Source organism: Cryptomeria japonica, chromosome 3 (assembly GCF_030272615.1).
Source record: "Cryptomeria japonica chromosome 3, Sugi_1.0, whole genome shotgun sequence".
Taxonomy (NCBI): Eukaryota; Viridiplantae; Streptophyta; class Pinopsida; order Cupressales; family Cupressaceae; genus Cryptomeria; species Cryptomeria japonica.
The window spans coordinates 150,683,227-150,702,563 of NC_081407.1; the positions used below are offsets into that span (position 1 = coordinate 150,683,227).

The following is a 19,337-nucleotide window of genomic DNA, read 5'->3' on the forward strand; positions in this document are numbered from 1 at the left end:
TTTCAAAAGATGAACCTACTAATGTATCAGATGCACTTAAACATCAAGTATGGAAGAATGCCATGTCTGAGGAATACCAATCCATTATGAAAAATGATGTTTGGGAGATTGTTCCTAGGCCAGTTGGAAAATCTGTTGTCACCTCCAAATGGCTCTTCAAAATCAAATATGTTGCAGATGGCAGCATTGAGAAACACAAGGCTAGATTTGTAGCCAGAGGGTTCTCACAAAAGGAAGGAATTGACTATGAAGAAACCTTTGCACCTGTAGCCAGATATACCTCAGTAAGAACAGTCTTAGCCATTGCAACAACAAAAGGATGGAAACTACATTAGATGGATTTAAAGACAACATTTCTTAATGGAGAGATTGCGCAAGAAGTATACCTAGAGCAACCTGAAGAGTTTGAGATTCATGATGTAGAATCTCATGTATGTAAACTCAAGAAAGCTCTTTATGGGCTTAAACAGGATCCCAGGGCCTGGTATGAAAGAATTGACACTTATCTCTCAAGGCTAGGCTTCTCAAAGAATGATGCAGATCCAAATCTCTACTACAAGCAAGACAAAGGTGATATGCTGATATTGATTCTATATGTTGATGATTTGTTAATCACAGGAAAGGATCACCTCATAGATCAGTGTAAGAAAGACCTTGCTAAAGAATTTGACATGAACGACTTGGGACTCCACTACTTCCTAGGTTTGGAAGTATGGCAGAATTCTGATGGCATTATACTAAACCAGGGTAAATATACCTTGGACATTTTGAAGAGATTTGGAATGCTAAACTATAGACCCATGCCCTCTCCAATGGAAACAAACCTTCATAAACTTAAGGAAGCAGCATCAGAATCACAACCCTCAGATCCTACTCTATACAGGCAAATGATTGGGTCCCTCCTGATGTATCTTGTAAATATGAGACTAGATATTTGTTATGTAGTTAATGCCTTGAGTCAGTTTATGTGTGAACCAATGGAGATACACCTGGTAGCAGTAAAACATATCATGAGATATCTACAAGGTACCCTAAAACTTGGTCTCAAATATGAAAGAGTTGAACTAGGTTTACACGGATTCACAGATTCAGATTGGGCTGGAAGTGTAACTGACAGGAAAAGCACCTCAGGATGCCGTTTCAGTTTAGGTTCAGCCATGATATCCTGGATTAGCAAAAAACAGTCATCGGGAGCACGAAGTTCCACTGAGGCCGAATACATTGCAGCCTCCATGGCTGCTCGAGAGGCAGTATGGCTTAGGAAGCTGCTTGTCGGGTTATTCGGTGAACCAATGAAGCCTACAGTTATTCATTGCGACAACCAAAGTTGTATAAAACTTTCAGTGAATCCGGTGTTTCATGATAGATCCAAACATATTGAGATTCCATATCATTATGTACGAGAGATGGTAGATAGGAATGTGATCCAGTTGGAATACATTTGTACAGGAGATCAGACAACAAATATTCTTACCAAACCACTTTCAAGGGTGAAAATTGAGCACTTCAGAAAAGGTCTTGGTATGATTGAAATTTAATTTGCTTTGTACCCCTATACTTATTAAGATGTTTTATGTGTAAACTTCTTTGTCATGTTAGGACTTTTATGGGTTTAACCCCCTGTGTTCATTTCTAAGAGGTGACGATCTCTTAGATAATGAACACTTGTATGTAGACATTATAAGGTGACGATCTTATGATGTTCAAACCATTTATCATGTTGGATCTCTGGTATGCCATGGATGTGCCATGATTGTGTTGTGGTAAAACATTTGGATGAAATGTTAGTGCACATACCACAACTTGGATAAACTGAGAATTTACCTATTCTCATGTATTTATGCTTAAGTATTGCGTGTTTAGGCAATACTAATATCACGTGCTTAGGTGATATCTTGTCATCACAAGTTGATGTGATGAACTTTTGTATCACGTCTTTAGGTGATACTTCATGTCACATGCTTAGGTGATGTGATTTCCTGTATCATATGATTGATTATACTTCATATCACATGTCTAGGTGATATGATTCCTTAGAGAGTAAGATTATAAGACCATCATGAGAAATGTGATACTAGATATGTTGTCTTTCATTTATCTTCCCTAGCTAAGAGGGAGTGTTGATACATGATAACCTCGGTAAGATAAATGATTGAATGAGAGATAAATGAAGTCTCTCATTCAATCATCTATCTCATCGATAGACTATGATAATACTTCAGTTATCATTCCTTTGTCTGATGATTATTATAATTACTCTTCGATATGTTATTTTCGTTTTATCTTATATCAATAATCGTATGCATGATATATGATCTAGCTGTGATCATATCCCTCGATTCATATATATAACCTTGCATATAAATCCCAGTTAACAATCGGGTTCTTAACTAATGCCTAAATACCGATTAACATTGGTTACAAATCGTAATGCACAGCACACCGATTGGTATCGGGTTTATTGTTAATCGCATACACACCAATTGGTATCGGGTTTATTGTTAATTGCATACACACCGATTGGTACCGGTTAATTCGATTATGGTTTGAAGAGGCACGATCGGGTAATATCTTGATCGGTCATGTCTAATAGACATGACCGGTCAAGGTATTGCTTGATCTCCTCTATTTGCATATATATATATATATCGATCGGTGAAATGTGGGAAGAACATCGAAATTAATAAATGCTCTTTCTCCATCTGCAACATACCATATAATAATCAGATTTATTATATTGTGAATTGACAATTACATGAAAGATACAATAACATTATATATCTTGTTCATTGAATAGAAAATTGAAATACATTTACACTAATTAACATTTAAATAAATGAGAAGTAGAGACCATGCAAATGTTGAATCAACACATGAAATTCACCATTCTTCAATGAAAATAATATGCTACTTACAACAAAGTCTTGGCAACAATCTCCTTTTCTCCTACTCTACTCTAGCTATTTGCTATCAACTATTGTTTATTAACCCGCTATTCACTATTAACCTTTACAAATGAGAGAGTGGACGCATATATAGTGCTCTCAATACAATTGAATGGCCCAGATCAAATCCACATCAATGGCTAGGATTGAAAGACATGAACCATAATTAAGGTTTGTTACACCCATTGCATAACTTTTAATGCTTGACCAATGATAAAATTACATTTTTAGGACGCATTTCCATCCTTGAATGATTGACCAATGAATGATGAGGTTAGGTACATTGAACTTTGTGCCCACATGTGGTAGTTATCCTCCTTGTTGGATGAGTCAAGTGCATTGAATCTAGATGCCTTTACTTGGAATGCTGCAATTGGGTTGAAGATGATTGGCCACCACCTCAACTTGTGTTTGTGATTCAGGTAATATCTCTTGATACTCAACATTTCCAAGTGCCTATAGTGATGATGGAGGGAATGAGATGATGGTGGGGGATATTCCCAAATTGTGTCATGCCCTTTGACCTGATCACCTTCAGTTGAAGCCTCCGTCTTGGATTACTCTCTTGCTATACTAGCAATGATTCTTGGATTTCCGGAGGAAATTCAAGATTGCCTTAACATCTCCCTCATCATCAATATGCTGTCTTTGAATATCTTAGTTCTTGATCTTGCATGCCCTTTGCTGTCTTTTTCATCTTTCATTCAACGGCATCCTTGAAGGTGCTGATCATTGCATATGCACAACTTGAGGTCATGATGCGTCTCTCTTGCAAGGTTACAAATGTCCTTCATCTTTGGAATTCTTCTCATTGTTGGATCATTGCATCCTCCCTCTTGCCTTGAAGATGCTGATATCCTTCTCCTTCTTGTGTAATCTTGTGAAATCTTTTCCTTTGAGCAGCTTCCATGTGTTGATCTCCACCATGGTGAAGTTGTTTCTCCTGCATCCCATATACTTACTTCTTGTCCTAGACCTTGATGTTGCTGGCAGCCAGTTCCTTCTTTTGATCGCCTGCAACAACAAACAAGCTAGCATCAAACACCTATGATATATATACATATAGATTTCATACATTTTCTGAGTTTTCTAACCTGATATGTCTTCCTAATGATGTTCTGATTTCTGACCTCATGTCCGATTTTTATGTTTCAGGTCTGATTTTTGGATTCCACCAAGTGGACAAATTTCTGTTGTTCATTACCTACCTAGGCCGTGGATTTGGGAGGTCACTGGAAATGTCACTCAAGGTGGTTGGGCTTTTGAGCCTCAAGTGGAAGTAAAGGAGAGTCGGAGGGGGATTTTAGGGGTACTGACATTGCAATATGACTGGGCTTTTGAGCCCTTATTGGAAATGTCATAGAGCTGACCGTGGATATGAGCCCCAAGTGGAAGTAGTAACTTCCTCTCTCGCCATTAGGTTTTCTTTCATTTCTTCATCATCTTCAATCATTTGTTTGATCGGACATTAAAATCGTTCTTACCTTTCTTCATGAAAGCAACCTCATCTTACTTAATGTGGCAAGATGGCAATATATTCTTCCTAGCATCTTAGGCCGGACTTTTTGGTGTCAAGTGGAAATAGCTTGAGGCTGGTCGTGGATTTTGAAAGTAAGTGGAAATCATGCCAATCAGGTCATGGATTTGATCACCAAATGGAAGTTCTCACTAGCTGGTCAGGCTTTTAGGGGGTCACTGGAAATCTTCAAGATAGGTCGGGGTTTTGGACCTCGAGTGGAAGTGCAGCAAGGGCAGGCTTTATGGCCTCAACTGGAAGTGAAATGATTAAGTCCGTGGATCAGAGCAGCAAGTGGAAGTGCAGCCAGGTGTAAAGGAAGTCTCCAAGGAGGGTCGTGGATTTGGAGGGTAAGTGGAAGGGGATGGTTGAGTTCTCCAAATTATTGATCTCATCACTGACTTCACCTCCTATCAAACTTGCTGCCTTCAAGCACTTAGCTGATCAATGGTGCTGCACTTTCCATTTGCCAACTAAAGGGGAAATCAGTCATGGCTGGATTTTTCACCACGAAGTGGAAATGAATGACCTATTCAATTTCGCTGATTCCAACACTTATGCCATGCGTTTCAAGATTTCCCCATCATTATTCAGTAAGGAAACCTCACCATCATCAAGGCACCTTCATCATTGCTCGGGCCCTGATCGCTTGTCATCAGACACTTTACCTCAATTGCTTGTTCATTACCTCTTGATTGCTCCTCGCCTCCTTGCACTGACCTGAGGAAGTCCACTTGTTCACTTGATTGCCTATCACCCCTAAGACCCATACCTTGACCTAACCTAGAAGTTGCACTGCATCCCCTCTCAAGCAAGAGGTTAATAGCTAAAGAAACTTCTGCCAAGCTAAGCGACTAAATTAAGACAACCAACCTACGAGCAAAAAGTGGGGGTCCGCATTTGCAATGGGGCAATGTGTGAAAACGTCACAACAATATCCGTTGTTGGTAGATGAACAAGATAAATTAATATTTTCACATGAATCTTTATACACTAAAACCAAAATAGTAATGACACTTAACTAGAAAAGAAGTCTTTCTTTATAGATTGTTCGTAAAGATATTCTCTAGTTCCTTGATGAATACCATTCACATTCAATTCATGCATCTGTATGTCTTTCGATGCCTTGTATCTTATGATAGTATAGTGATAGAGTTAGTTTTCTTTTATAATGGATAGCTGATGAAGGGAATCTTTGATCGCAATGACTGAGAACTTTGAATTCGGAGAAGATACATGGTTATTTAAGGTTGGATTTGAAAAATTGTGGCCTGGATGAGGTGGGCTTGTCTTGGATGAGGCTCTTTGTTATAAGCAGTCTAATTGACTTAAATACTTTATTGGAATCTACATACGAGGTGTGCATTTGAGCTGTATGTATTTGTTATGTCAATACCTTTATGTCACCTGTAACAGCTTCTTGCTCATGGATGTGGATTATAACAAAATTTATTTACTCTTGAAGAGGAATAGCTTTAGGTCAAAGAAGGTGAACAGCTAGTATAAAATCAATGCCCTTTAAACTGCCTTTTATGTACCTTGGATGCGATGAATGTGTTTCTCTAAAAGGGGACAAAGCGATTGAACATGTGTCTTCTTGGGTTGCCTCTATGGAAATGTTAGTGTAACTAATTATTCAATATTTTCAACATTTGTGCATGCATTACCAGAAACTTGTTCCATGTCACACCAATGTTTCAAAAAATGGCATACTTGCAGCTGCTCCTGCACCTATTTACTGTGATGATTATCGTATCTTTTTAAGATGTAATAAAAAATCAAATCATATATCTAAAAGGATATTTGTATTTTGTGATGTTATGTCAACTTATTAGCATACACTATGGGACATATAAGGATTTGGCTGTAACATGTAACCTCACGTACTACTCGAACTTGACAGTGTGATGATAATGGCAGTTCCAAACATTCCAAATCTCCCAAAGAGATTGCTACCAGAAATAATAGTTCAAATAAGAGACGACGAGGTTCACAGAGGTCAACATCTCTTGTGAGTAATATACTGCTGATCCAGTTTTTCCATCTCTATGTTATGCATTATTGTGATCAGAATATAACTTTTGTATGCTAGGAGTCTTTATCACAATCTGCTTCGTGGGAGAGGAGAAATTTAAGGCCCAGAGGAAAACAATCTGATGAATCCTCACAGCTGTTTGGTCAAATTGTCAAATATAATGAGAGTATGCAACCTGTGAGGCCAAATTTCTTCCCCTCATCTTTCTCTATTCCCAAAGTTAAGGTTATGTCACGTTTGAGTCCTTTCAGGTGAAGGCAGCAAAAATTACTACTGTAACTTTGAAACTCAAATCTTATGCATTAGTTTGATTTTTGAGTATTTAGAATTTGTCTGGCAAGTTCAAGTTTTTGGAGTTCTGCTTGTTTCCAGTGTAAAAGAATTGGTCAAGCAGATCTAATAAGGCCACAATGATTGAGCTTACACATTTTTACCTCTAATCTGCTAAACACAAATTTCAAATTCTTGCAGAAATAGGTGGTCAAGAGCATTGACAGAAAAAATTAAATGAGAAGTCCATTCGCATTATGTGGCATTTTTCTATCAGCAGGCAACCCTGCATTAACATGCATGTATTGTGATGGCTGGCCAAGGTTTTACCGATAAATAGTTTTAACTTTTAAGTACATAGGAATCCACTTGAACTGCTTAGGAATACCTGACTCAAATGTTGATATGATGAAGAATGTAGCTGTCCTAATATATTCTGCTGTTTCTATTTTTGATTTTATATGTTCAAGAAATCAGAACATTGTGTGACCCAATGTGGTATACATACCATCTATTCTTAGGTTCAACTGTATATTTATCTGCTTGGTATCTAATGGTATTGTTCACAAAGCATTGCTGTCAAGATGGAATGTCAAATCTGAATTTCTGAGAAGATATTTTTTTCATTTTGCTATCATTGGTATTAAAAAAATTTATGCGTTTCACGTTAGTTTTGTTTTTCAAATTTCGTGGTCAATGGTGCTCAGTAGTGTTACTCCTTTGCCCAATACCTGACGGGTGCATTCCTGCCTCCTCTGAAGTTTTTTGTATCTGGGAAAAAATAAGATTTTGTTGCTAGTTTTCCTTTTGGGGAAGAATATTTTGGATAAAATTTCAATGGCAGTAAATGAAATAATAAAAAACAAGTTTTATTCAATTTTAAGGTATATATAGTTGAATCTGTTTATATCAACATATGATTATCCATCAGGAATTGCCACTACAAAACATTGGTCCCTGATCTTGGAGTAGAACATCAAAAGTACTGGCTAATAAATTTAATATAATTGAACTTCTAGAACCATCTGATAGATCCTTTATTTTCTTGCTTTTGACTTGTGGAATGTGTTTATGATTTGATGAAGAGCTTCTTAAGACTCCATGGCTGCTAAGATTTTATATACTTCTTCTGACCCTCTAAATTTTCTCTGTATAGGAGTCTTAAGTAGCTTCCTAGGTGGGTTTCCTTCTTTTATATCTTAAATTTTATGGCAGAAATATGAAGGTTTCTGCTTTTTGCTGAGTCTTGTTGATACAGCCTAGACTGGGGGATTTAGTGAAAAATGACGACCTAGTAGCCTGCAAATCTCAAAGCATGCAATATGGAAGCAACAACGTCCACAACTATAATTTTATTATTCTCTTGTAGCATAGTATAGACTTATTCCAAAATTAAATAGTGCTATAGAAGTGATAAACACTTGGTCATAGTTCTATTTTGTCTTTTGTTTTTCAATAAAATGAAATATAAACTCATTAATTACAAAATATTGGTCACTTAGTCTTTACAACTCTACAAGCTAGAGCTACAAACTACTCTTTATCTTTGAAGAGAACTTAACTTTGAATGATGAAACAACCAGCTCAACCCTCAATTTATATCATTTGTGGTGCGTCTTGGAAATCTCATGACCTTCCTTGATGAACACCGCATGGCTATCAAGAAAAGCAACACATAGCCAATAGATGATTCTTCAACTTTTCCATGAGAGTGCCTAAAGAGGTGTCTTTTCAATTTTCAAAAGTGGGCACTAAAGGGGTGCCTTTTCAATTTTCAAAAGTGGGCGTTAAAGATGTGTCTTTTTCTATTTTCTTTAAACCACTTAATACATGTGAATGCATGACCCTTCCCTTCCCTAGGTAGACACCTAAATGGGAAATTTCATTATTTTGTTTATAATTAATGCTAAAATGTGTCTACTCATAAAAATTACATTTGCCTTTAGACATGGGCCACAATATTAAATATCTTCATTCGTCTATGTCCCCTTGGGCATTTTCCTAGATACATGAAAACCTATAGATGCTTGCATTTATTTTTATTCACCTAGCCTTAACAGAAAATTAAAATACCATTATTTTTGGATGATGCAAGATTGCCCTACACCCCAATACCCCAAGATGCTCATACATCACAAATATCAACACTAATACCTTATCATTATCATTGTAACCTTAAGACACAAGAAAAATAAGCAAAGAGAACACTCAAAACACACATGGGTCTTGTAGCAAATTGCATAGTCCCTATCATAGGGCACAATCATCGCTTGCAATATTTTTGTTGTGACACGAATACCAAAATTCGTATTGTAGCAACAAAATGATGGCTTGTAGTTGTTGTGCCTTGCACCTACGAGCCCTTATTTTTTGTTGCCTTATTGGTTTTGCCCCCTTGTGTTCTTCTCTCTTCTTTGCATCTTTGTTTCTTTTCTTTCCCGTTCTCTTTGTTGATCAAAACTCCTCTCTCCTTCGTTGATAGGAAGTCAATGTTTTCTCCTTTGAAATGTTGAAGAAATGAAACTTGACCCTCGATTGCTTTGTTGTGATTTCCCTTTTCTGTTTCGGTGCTGGGTATCAATGTTCCTCCTTTCAAAAGTTTCCAAGGGAGGATCCATGATCCCCGTAACCTTCGTCTTTGCCTTGCCTATGTTCATGATGTACACTAAACTGAATTGGTTCGACCTTTGATACCTTCCAAGTAAAGAGAAAGTTGCTTGACCTTCATTTCTCAACGTCATCTTGTCACTTGTAGGAGTGTGGTTGGGGGGATTAATGGCAATTTGAAATTTAGGGTAGGGATGCTTTAAAACACCTACTTGATGCTTTCATTTTATCATTACAATAATTAATGTCTTTGAGCCTTGTGTATTAACTAGAACCCTAAGCATTCTTATGTTGAGAGTTGGTTGATTCATTGCACATTTAGAACCTCATTCGATTTTGAGGGTTTTCAGTTGATTGTACAAGAGAAAATGTTGTGTTTCGATCGATTGTTTGCTCGAACTTTGGTAAATTCGTTTTCCTTCCCTTTCCCCTTCTCATTTTTTGTTTTTGTTTGTTTAGTCCATTTTTCTTTTTCTATTAGTTTTGGGTTTGTATGGATGGCTTCAACGACGTTTTACTTTTGGTCTCATGGTTTGCCTTCATTTAGGGTTTGCTTTTTCTTGTTCTTTGATGTATGCCCATCAATGAAACAATTTCATTCCTCGAAGCATGGTCAATATGAACACTCCCTTTTTTTGTCGCTTTAGGTTGATCCCACTTTGAGAGTGTCAATTCACTTGTTGCTCCTCAACTAGCAATAAGAAACCCTAGACTTTGATCTTTGTAGATCACCTTAGGTGAAAATCGATTAAGTCTCACAGATGCTGAAGATTGACAATACCCTTTGAGGCTTTCACATGACATATTAAGTCCAGTTGGAACAACTCATCTTGAATCTTGCAAAGTAGCCTCATGGGATGATAAATTAGAATTCAATGGGCTTTGGTCGTTTTTGCATGCTAAAAAATTCCAACTTTGAAGAAAAGGGATATAGGGATTCATCAATTCCCAATCATTGCAAAGCTCCTCAACTGAATCAATGAAGTCAAAACACAAAACTGGCGGTCGGTCTTCGAGGTTTCCAGTTGATAATCAACATTATGGAATGAGAAGAAACAATCCCTAGTCCTCGATTCCCGAGGAAAAATGTCTTAAAAATCTTGCCAATCGATGATTAACGTTTTCATTTTTAGATTTCCTATTGGCAAAAGGCAAGAGGCAGAGCCAAGTATTGATCCTCAACTCAACCTAATATGCTTAGCCAAAACAGAAGCCATTGGGCTTTTGATTTTGAGCTTACTCTTAAAAGTTCAAAGAGTATATATATTACCTCCAATGACCAAACTTGAGATTTTTTCCAAAGCTTATTCTTACTATTTGGACATGAGTGGTCGGGAATGTAGATTATAGTATACCTACCTCAAAGAGATATTTCAAAACTTTTAATGTTTCAAAACTCAATTAACCACAACAATAATATCTCAAATCTAATCACCCATAGCAATAACACACATGTCAAATTTAGCTCATGTTTAGCAATAAAGAACATAATATGAGCACACGATTTACATGGAAATCTCTGTGGGAGGAAACCACAACAAAATATTGCTTACATAGATCTTCTTGTAGGCACCAACCTACTTCATTAACAAAGATTCTTTTGTAGACACCAACCCAAGGAGACACCAATCCTCTACGACTGAGCACTAACTCAGTAAGAGACCAATCTCTTCTAATGTGAGGGGCGTGTTGATGTGTTTTTTATGACACCTTCAACCACAAAATAAAATACTAAGTATCTTATCTCTTCTAATAAAATACATGAAGTCTGGGAAGTGATTGGGGATTTGAAGTGGTGAGAACATCTCACTCAAAGTGGTCGAGCCTTGGAGGGGCTAAAGACACATTGTGGCTGGGCTTTTGGGGTGGTGAGGACAAAACGTAGAAGTCACATTCTTCACTGTTAGCACCAAGATCACTCACTCAACTTACCTTCAAAATGTTTGCATCTTCATTCAACAAGGCGACCTCAAAACTTTTCCAAGCACTTGGTCTCCATAAAGTGTTGATCTTAGTAATTGGAAACAAAACTTCATCTACCTTGGTGCCTATGGATTTGAGGGTGTCTGAATGAAAGGTTAAGGATGGTTGGGGATTTTGGTGTGTGCAAACAGAAGGCTAAGAATGGTCAAGGATTTTGGAGGGGTTAGGAAATTTTGTCAAGGAGGGGTTTCAAGTCATGGTTTCCTTGTTGCCGCTCAGTTTCAACACCAAGGTTTGCTCCTCTCAATTCACTTCAAAGCGACCTTATCATCATTTATTAAGGCATTTAGATAGCATCGCTTTCACTCACCATTGCCTTTAAAACTCATCAAGCACTTTGACCTTCGTAAGGTGTGGATTCTAGCAAGAGACACAATTATCATCCACTCTCTAGGACATGGATATGAGGTAGTGACAGACAAACTTCTTGATTGAATTCACCATGTGTAAAGTAATCTCCTTATAAGGTTGACTTGGTGCCTTCCTTGCATGCTATAACTTGAGGAAGTCTACTCGCTTGCCTAATCATCGTCATACTAAAGGCTTGTACCTTGACTTGACTTAGAAGTTGCATCACATCCCCTATCAAACTACTTCCAAGCTAGATGATTTGATAAAACAACTATGATAGAAAGCAAAAAGTGGGGGTCCCCATTTGCAATGGGGCGATGTGTGAAAATGTCACAACAAGACCAATCTCCCAATCCATTTAAATAAAGGCACCCACCTTCTAGATAATAATATGATAAATGTTTGGAACTTCTTCTTGAAACAACTTCGAATTGTCTACTCAAATTTGCTCAACCCCAACAAAATTATTGTAAATCTCTTCTCTCTCAAAGATCTGCTATAAATTTGCTCAAAATATCTCTAATAGATATGCCAAATTTTTGCTGATATGATTGGCATGATCTTGCTGTGAAATATGCTACAAACTTGGAATAAATCTGATAAAAAATGCTGAATTTTTCTTTATATTTTATCTAAAAGTAGGAATGATATTCAATAAAATATTCTTTCTCTCAAAGCAATACTTCATTTATGCCATCCACAATGGCCCTTCATCCAAGAGATGCAACCCTCCAAGGAGGTTGGCCCAAAGCAACATGTAAATGTTATTTATTATTTACTTGTCCAAAGTGGGCACCCAAACCACGTGGATCATGCCTCTTTAAGTGACCCAAGATAAGCATTAAAAAATGCATTAAAGTCCCCCATATATTGGGAGAGCTCCATGAGTGAGGTCATCCCCAAAAAATAATATTGTTTTGCATTTAAAAAAAAAATACTTCAAAAATTGGTTGACCCATGTACATTGACTCATCTAACATGGCTCTTGCCATTCCTTGAACTGTTCTATGTTTTCTCTCAACAAATATATTTTGTTGTGGACTTCTCATAGTTAAATTTTGTCTTATTATTGCATGTTCATGGAATTCTTCAAATTTGCTTGAAGTGAACTCTCCTCCTTAGGCATTTGATTCTTAACCTAATTCCATTCTCTCATAAGGCTTTAAATGCATTAAACATCTCAAAGGCTTCAGATTTTTCTTTCAGAAATGTAATCCAAGTCATTTTGGAATAATTATCAATCAATAGCATAAAATAGCTCCACCTAGGAAGCTTTTGTCCTTGTTGGACCACAAAAATCAATATGGATAAGTTACAAAGGCTTTGATGTACACTGTTCCTTTGATTTGAAATTTTTCCTTGTTTGCTTTCCATGTTGGCATTGTTTGCAAATGGTATTAGGAGGCTTTTCTATCTTTGGCGTGTCGCTTACAACTTGCTTATTGCTAATCTTCACAATGTTGCTAAAGATCAAGTGTGTCATCTTCCTGTGCCACAACCAATTCTCATCTTCTTGCCCCATATAACATTTCTTACTTTATGTGTTTCTAAAAAATGCCTCTCCCACTCCTCGCCAACAACTCTTCCGCCTTTCTCAATTTGTACACTGTTGTCGGTGCCTCTGGTTCGACGGTGGTTTCTGCTCCTACGGTGTTATCTGTTGTGGATGTTTATGGTGTTCTCTCACCTTCTGACTTCCCCCCTTCCTCGCGTGGGGGTTTATGCTCCTATGATTCACGGTCGGTTTGATGCTACTGCTGTTGTTTGGTCTGATGCTCCTCAAGTGGTTGTTGTTGCGGCTCCCAATGTTCCCCATGGGGATTTGCCTGGTGCAATACCCATGCCCCCTGGTTCTTCGGCTGTGGGTCCTCTTGTTGCCGACCCTTTGGCTTCTGGGGATGTGGCTTTGCCGACTGCTACTGATACATTTGGTTCTTTGCCCAAACCTACTAGGAAGCATAGCTTTGCTCACGTGGCCAGATCTTTTGCCCAATCCTCGAAGGAGGCACGTCTTCTTTCCTGTGCCAAATCCTCCCTTGTGGTGGTTTGTGTACAGGATGTCGTGGACAACATTGGGTTCTACCAACGTTGTGGTCTTGTTTGCAGATTCTCTAGGCTCTGGCCTTCTCTACCGGACCTTCATCGTTGGGTAAGTGACTCTTGGCGACCTTTGGTTGCTTTCAATATTGAGCTTTTCCCTTGTGCTAAAGGCATTTTTGTCGCTTCCTTCACATCTTCCGTTTATCGAGATTTTTTCTTGGGCATGATGTGGGCTTGCGAAGTGCACTCCGTCTTTGTGAAGCCTTGGACAACTTCTTTTAACCCTCTCATTGAACCACCTAATGTGTGTTCAATTTGGGTCTGGCTCATCAATCTCCCTCTTCAATTTTGGGAGCACTCTTGTTATGAGGCTATCGGTAACTCTATTGGTTGTTTCCTAAAGGTCGATGAAGCTATGTCCTCAATGGACCACACTACCTTTGCTCGCATTCTTGTGGACATTGGCATCTCTCCTCTCTCGACATATGTGGTTCTTATGGTGGGGGATAGGCCTTGGTCACAACTGCTGGATCTTTTAGGCCTCCCCTTTCGCTGCAAGAGATGCTTCTCTATGGGTCATCTTGCTTTAGACTGCTCTATTTCACGCCACCAAGGTGTTCCTACTTGGTGGAAGAATGCTAGTGTTGATCACTTAACAATCAATGCCCTTGACTCTGTGTCTGTTGGCTCCTCTTATGAGGATGATGTCGATGTTGTGCCCCTCACGACTACTGATGCTCCCGTTGCTCCTTTTGTGGCCTCATCTCTTGAGGTCCCCACTTTTGCTTCTCTTGTTCTGCAGCCATGATCCCCTGTTGCTGGATCTGCTTCTGCTGTTGTTGTTTTGCCACAACCTGTTGCTTGTCTACACCAACCTCCTGTTGTTTTGTTGCAATAGCATGTTGACACTATTGTTTGTAACCCTGCGGTGTCCCTTTCGGTTGATCTCTCTTTTGATGGACCTAGTGACAACATTAGCTGGACTATGGTTGCTCGCGAGTGGAAGGGGAAGTCTTGTCCCCTGCCCCAAACCCCCCTCATTGGGGTTTGGGTGGCTTTCCCCCCCCTTGAGTGGGGTCTTTTTTGTTCTCCGGTTGGATAGGATTCCTTGCCTATCTGACTGTGTTTGTTTCTTACTGTTTATGGGCTCTTGTTCTTTTTGCCAACATCATCTCTCTTGATGTTGCTTGTGTTGGCATGATTGGCATAACCGATGCAGATGAAGAATGATGACTGAACCGATTATAAGACTATTTGTGATGACATTGTGATGAAGAGATTGAGATTGCATGATGGATGACTTTGATTAGTCATTTGTGTTGTCATTGATGGCAACTAATGTTTATTCATGTCTATTGATGTTTACTTATGTTGTATTGTGTCATCTAAATATTTTTGGTCTACTGGAAAGAGCATACCAGTAAAGAATTAAGAAACTGCGAATTAGGACCTTAACCGGTAAACGAGGGAATATTTTGATTGTATCTGGCGGTTGGTGATGATTAGGGCTTTGTGGTTTTGAATGCGATTTTTTATCATTGGAACATGTATATGACTAGAACCCTGTCATGTTGTGACAACCAGAAGTTATGTTTATAATTTCTGTTGAGTTTTTGTCAGGGTTTAAGAAGGGTTTAGAATTCTTTACCGATAATGATTTTTGGTTTGGCGGTGATCTACATCAAGTTCACATGTTGGTGATGATGTGGCACAACCCACGTGAAGTGTTTGAATTATGTTTTGGCGCGATCAAGACGAAATTTCTTGGGAATATGCAAAGTGCTTAGTGGAATGTGCTAAGGGTTTGTCTTTGTATCAGATCGAGTTGTTGTGATGAGTTACGATCACTCAATGGTTGATATTGATTTGTAATTGATTGTAATGATCCATATTATGATTTGTAATGAGTTGTAAAGATTTGTGATGATCTATGTTGTAAGTCTTAGAGTTTTGTTGTCGACCTAGTTGTAAAAGTTATTTATGTTGGTACAGTTGATGTTTGTTGTGTCGGTGATTTTGAGAAGTGTGTGAAGCCGAACCAGAGTGTGAGAAGATCTACCAGAGTGTTGCAGAATTAGAGCTTAATTGGATCCGATCAAGCAAGCAGTTGAGTGCTATACACATATCATTCATTGTTGTTCTCTAACAGTTGAAGCAGATTAAATCCCTTAACCGGGTAAGTCTTGACAGGCCTCACATTGTAAATCCCCTAACAAGGTGACTCAACATCTGAGTTCTAAATCCTCTTGCGAGGTTGATCCTAACAGATCAAAGCTCCTGAGAGGCCTGAGGTAAATCCCTTAACTGGGTGACTCCTAATAGGGCATCTTTATAAGCTCTTAACCAGGCTATGCTCCTAACAGGGCGCATTCCGAAAAAATGCAAAATTCTTGTGGGTACCAATTGCCATCGTGGTTTTTCCCTATTTGGGTTTCTACGTGAAAATCATGGTGTTCATGTGGTGAATGTTTTTTGATGTGATGTTATGCTTTACTTTCAGTTTATGCATGGTTAATGAACACTTAATGTTAATACTAATTCACCCCCCGACTCAATATTAACCGGATCCTCTAAGATTAACAATTGGTATCAGAGCATTGGTCCTTTGTGTGTAGAAATCCTAACAGCTTGAGAGAAAGATCCTGTAAAAGATGATGAAGAAGGAGGGTCCCAAGTTTACCAAGCACAACTACCGGATATGGAGTGATAGGATGAAGATCTACATTAAAGGAATGGGTTCACAGTATTGGAATCATGTGGTAACCAATTATGTTGCTCCTACTACCAACCCCTTGACACCAGATGAACTTAAAGAACAACAAGAAAGCATTGAGGCCCTTGAAGCAATTGTAAGTACTTTGTCTGACTCTAAGTACATAGATGTTCATGGATTAGAGATTGCAAATGAGGTATGTGAGAAATTAAAATTAATTTATGGAGGAGATGAACATGTACAATTGGCAAAGGAAGAAACTTTAAGAGGCAAATTTGATGATATGAAAATGGTTGATGGTGAGAACATAGCACAATATGGTCAAAGGATTAAGGAAGTTGTAGGTGGTATAAAGAGTGTGAGAGGTAAGATTGAAGATGATACTGTTGTTAGTAAAATGCTTAGAACTCTTCTACCACAATATTCTATTAGAGTTTATGCTATTCAAGAACTGAGATCTATTTCTAAAGATAAAGTCATTGTTGACTCTCTAATTGGAAAGTTAACTGCATTTGAGCTAAACAATTTTGATAATAGTGTTTCGAAACCTTTTGAATATGCTTTTAAGGCTTTTGTAACTGGTACATCTGTGAGGAAAGGAAAGGACACTTGTCATAATCATGACTGGAGGTCTAGTCATGGCACTAGCAGAGGTGACGGTGATGAAGAAGATCATCTGATGGAACCGGAGGCATTATTGGCTAAAAGATTTCCTAGAGGTACTGGCAAGTATAAAGGTAAATTACCCTTGAAGTGTTTCTCTTGTAGTAAAATTGGACACATAGATGCTAACTGCCATAACACTGATAAGAAAGAGAAGTTTAGGAAATTCAAAGGAAAAGCCAAGAAACATTGTTATGTTGCAGTGGATGGTGTGACTGATGATGAATCAGAAGAAGATGACAATGAGGAGATAGTGTTTGCTGTTGTGAAGGAGGATCTGATTGATGAGAAGGTATTGGTGTCTCACATGGATAGTAGTGATGAATTGATAATAGATAGTGGTTGCTCACACCACATGACCGATGACAAAAGTAAGTTGTTATCCCTTGAAGAGTTTGATGGAGGTGTTGTAAGGTTTGATAATAACTCTACCTGCATGGTTAAAGGTAAAGGATCAATTTCATTAAATGGTAAGAGTAATGCAAATGATGTATTTTGGGTTGATGGACTGAAACATAAGCTCTTGAGTGTTGGACAACTTAATGATAAGGGATATATACTTGAATTCAAAAGTGGAGTGTGCAGGATTCTTGGAAACAATGGAGAATTGATTGCTGCTGGAAAGCAGACTAGGGGTAATCTATTTCATCTAAATACTAATGTGAATGATTGTTTGGTGGCAAATATTGAAGATAGCTGGTTGTGGCACAAGAGATTTTGTCATGTGAATTTTGACATTTTGATCAAAGTTAGTAAGTCAAGTATTGTGAGAGGTTTTCCCCAGCTTGCGAAACCAGACTAAGAGTAAGTCTTTCTCTTCAGAGAATATTGTTGATTTGGTTCATATTGATCTTTGTGGTCCTATGAGGACTAAGAGCTATTTTGGTGATAAGTATTTTATGATCTTTACTAATGATTTTTTCAAGATGATGTGGGTAATTTTTATAAGAGAAAAGTCTGAGGCATTCAGTAAATTTAAAGCATTTAAATATTTAGTTGAGAAAGATACCGGGAATAATCTAAAATGTTTGAGATCTGACCGGGGAGGTGAATTTACTTCTAAAGAGTTTGTTAAGTTCTGTGATGAACAGGGAATTAAGAGGCAGATGTCAGTAGAGATTCAAGGTGAACAGAATGGGATAGCAGAGAGAATGAATAGAACAGTTATTGAAGCTGCTAGAACCATGATGATTCAAGGTGAAGTACCGAAGATGTTTTAGAGAGAAATAGTTAGCATTGTTGTTTATACTTTGAACCAGGTTCTTGTCAAAAAAGGTAACAACAAAACACTGTATGAATTATGGCATGAAAAGACTCCTAGTGTAAGTTATTTAAAAAAAATTGGGAGTAAATGTTTTATTATGAGAGACGACTACACTGAAAAGTTTGATGCTAAGTGTGATGAAGTTTTCTTTCTTGGTTACTCTACAAAGAGTAAGGCATTTAAGTGTTATAACAAGAGAACTAAGAAGATCATTGAGAGTCTAATGTGAAGATAGATGAACTCTTTGGGAAATCTGGTGAGACTGGCATATCTGAGCCTGAGAAAGATGAAAAAAGACTTGTGTTTATAAAACCGGAGGTGCAGAAGGATAATGAGCAAAATGCTGCAAAAATAGGGCTCAACCGATAAATGCAAAGAAAAATGAATAACATGAAGCACGAAACACATCACTAGAACCGGTTATTCCAAGGTATGTTAGGCTAAATCACTCTGAAGAACAAATAATTGGAGATAAAAATGTTGGTGTACAATCAAGGAGGAAAATCAGAGAAAATTCCTGTCTGATTTCTTCTATTGAGCCTAAAACAGTAAGGGAGGCATTAAAGGATGATGACTGGATTAATGCAATGAATGAGGAATTGGATCAGATAGAGAAGAACAAAACATGGACACTTGTTCCTAGACCAGAAGACAAGAAAGTGATTGGCACTAAATGGGTCTTTAGAAATAAGTTAAATGAAGAAGGCAAGGTTGTGAGAAATAAAGCAAGGTTGGTTTCCAAAGGCTATGCACAAGAAGGAGAAGATTATGGTGAAAACTTTGCATCGATGGCAAGATTGGAAGGAGTAAGAATGTTACTTGCTTATGATGCATTTAAAGGATTTAAAGTCTATCAGATGGATGTTAAATCAACTTTTCTTAATGGCGTCCTTAAGGAAGAGATGTACATAGAACAACCAAATGGATTTCATAAGGCATTGTATGGATTG

General features: G+C 37.9%; 1 protein-coding gene across 5 annotated transcripts in view; it reads left to right on the forward strand.

Moving 5' to 3' along the window:
* Positions 1-7,336, forward strand: part of LOC131067790 (uncharacterized) — a 73,593-nt gene extending 66,257 nt beyond the window's left edge. For 3 of the 5 annotated variants that reach the window (XM_058002942.2, XM_058002943.2, XM_058002944.2), the window contains 3 exons: positions 6,365-6,472; positions 6,554-6,747; positions 6,968-7,336. In XM_058002942.2, coding sequence (XP_057858925.2) covers positions 6,365-6,472; positions 6,554-6,747; positions 6,968-7,007 — 342 coding nt within the window. In that variant the 3' untranslated portion in view covers positions 7,008-7,336. Of the gene's footprint in view, positions 1-6,364; positions 6,473-6,553; positions 6,748-6,967 lie in introns of those variants that run through there. The other 2 variants (XM_058002945.2, XM_058002946.2) reach the window with 2 other exon arrangements.
* Positions 7,337-19,337: the final 12,001 nt, after the last annotated feature.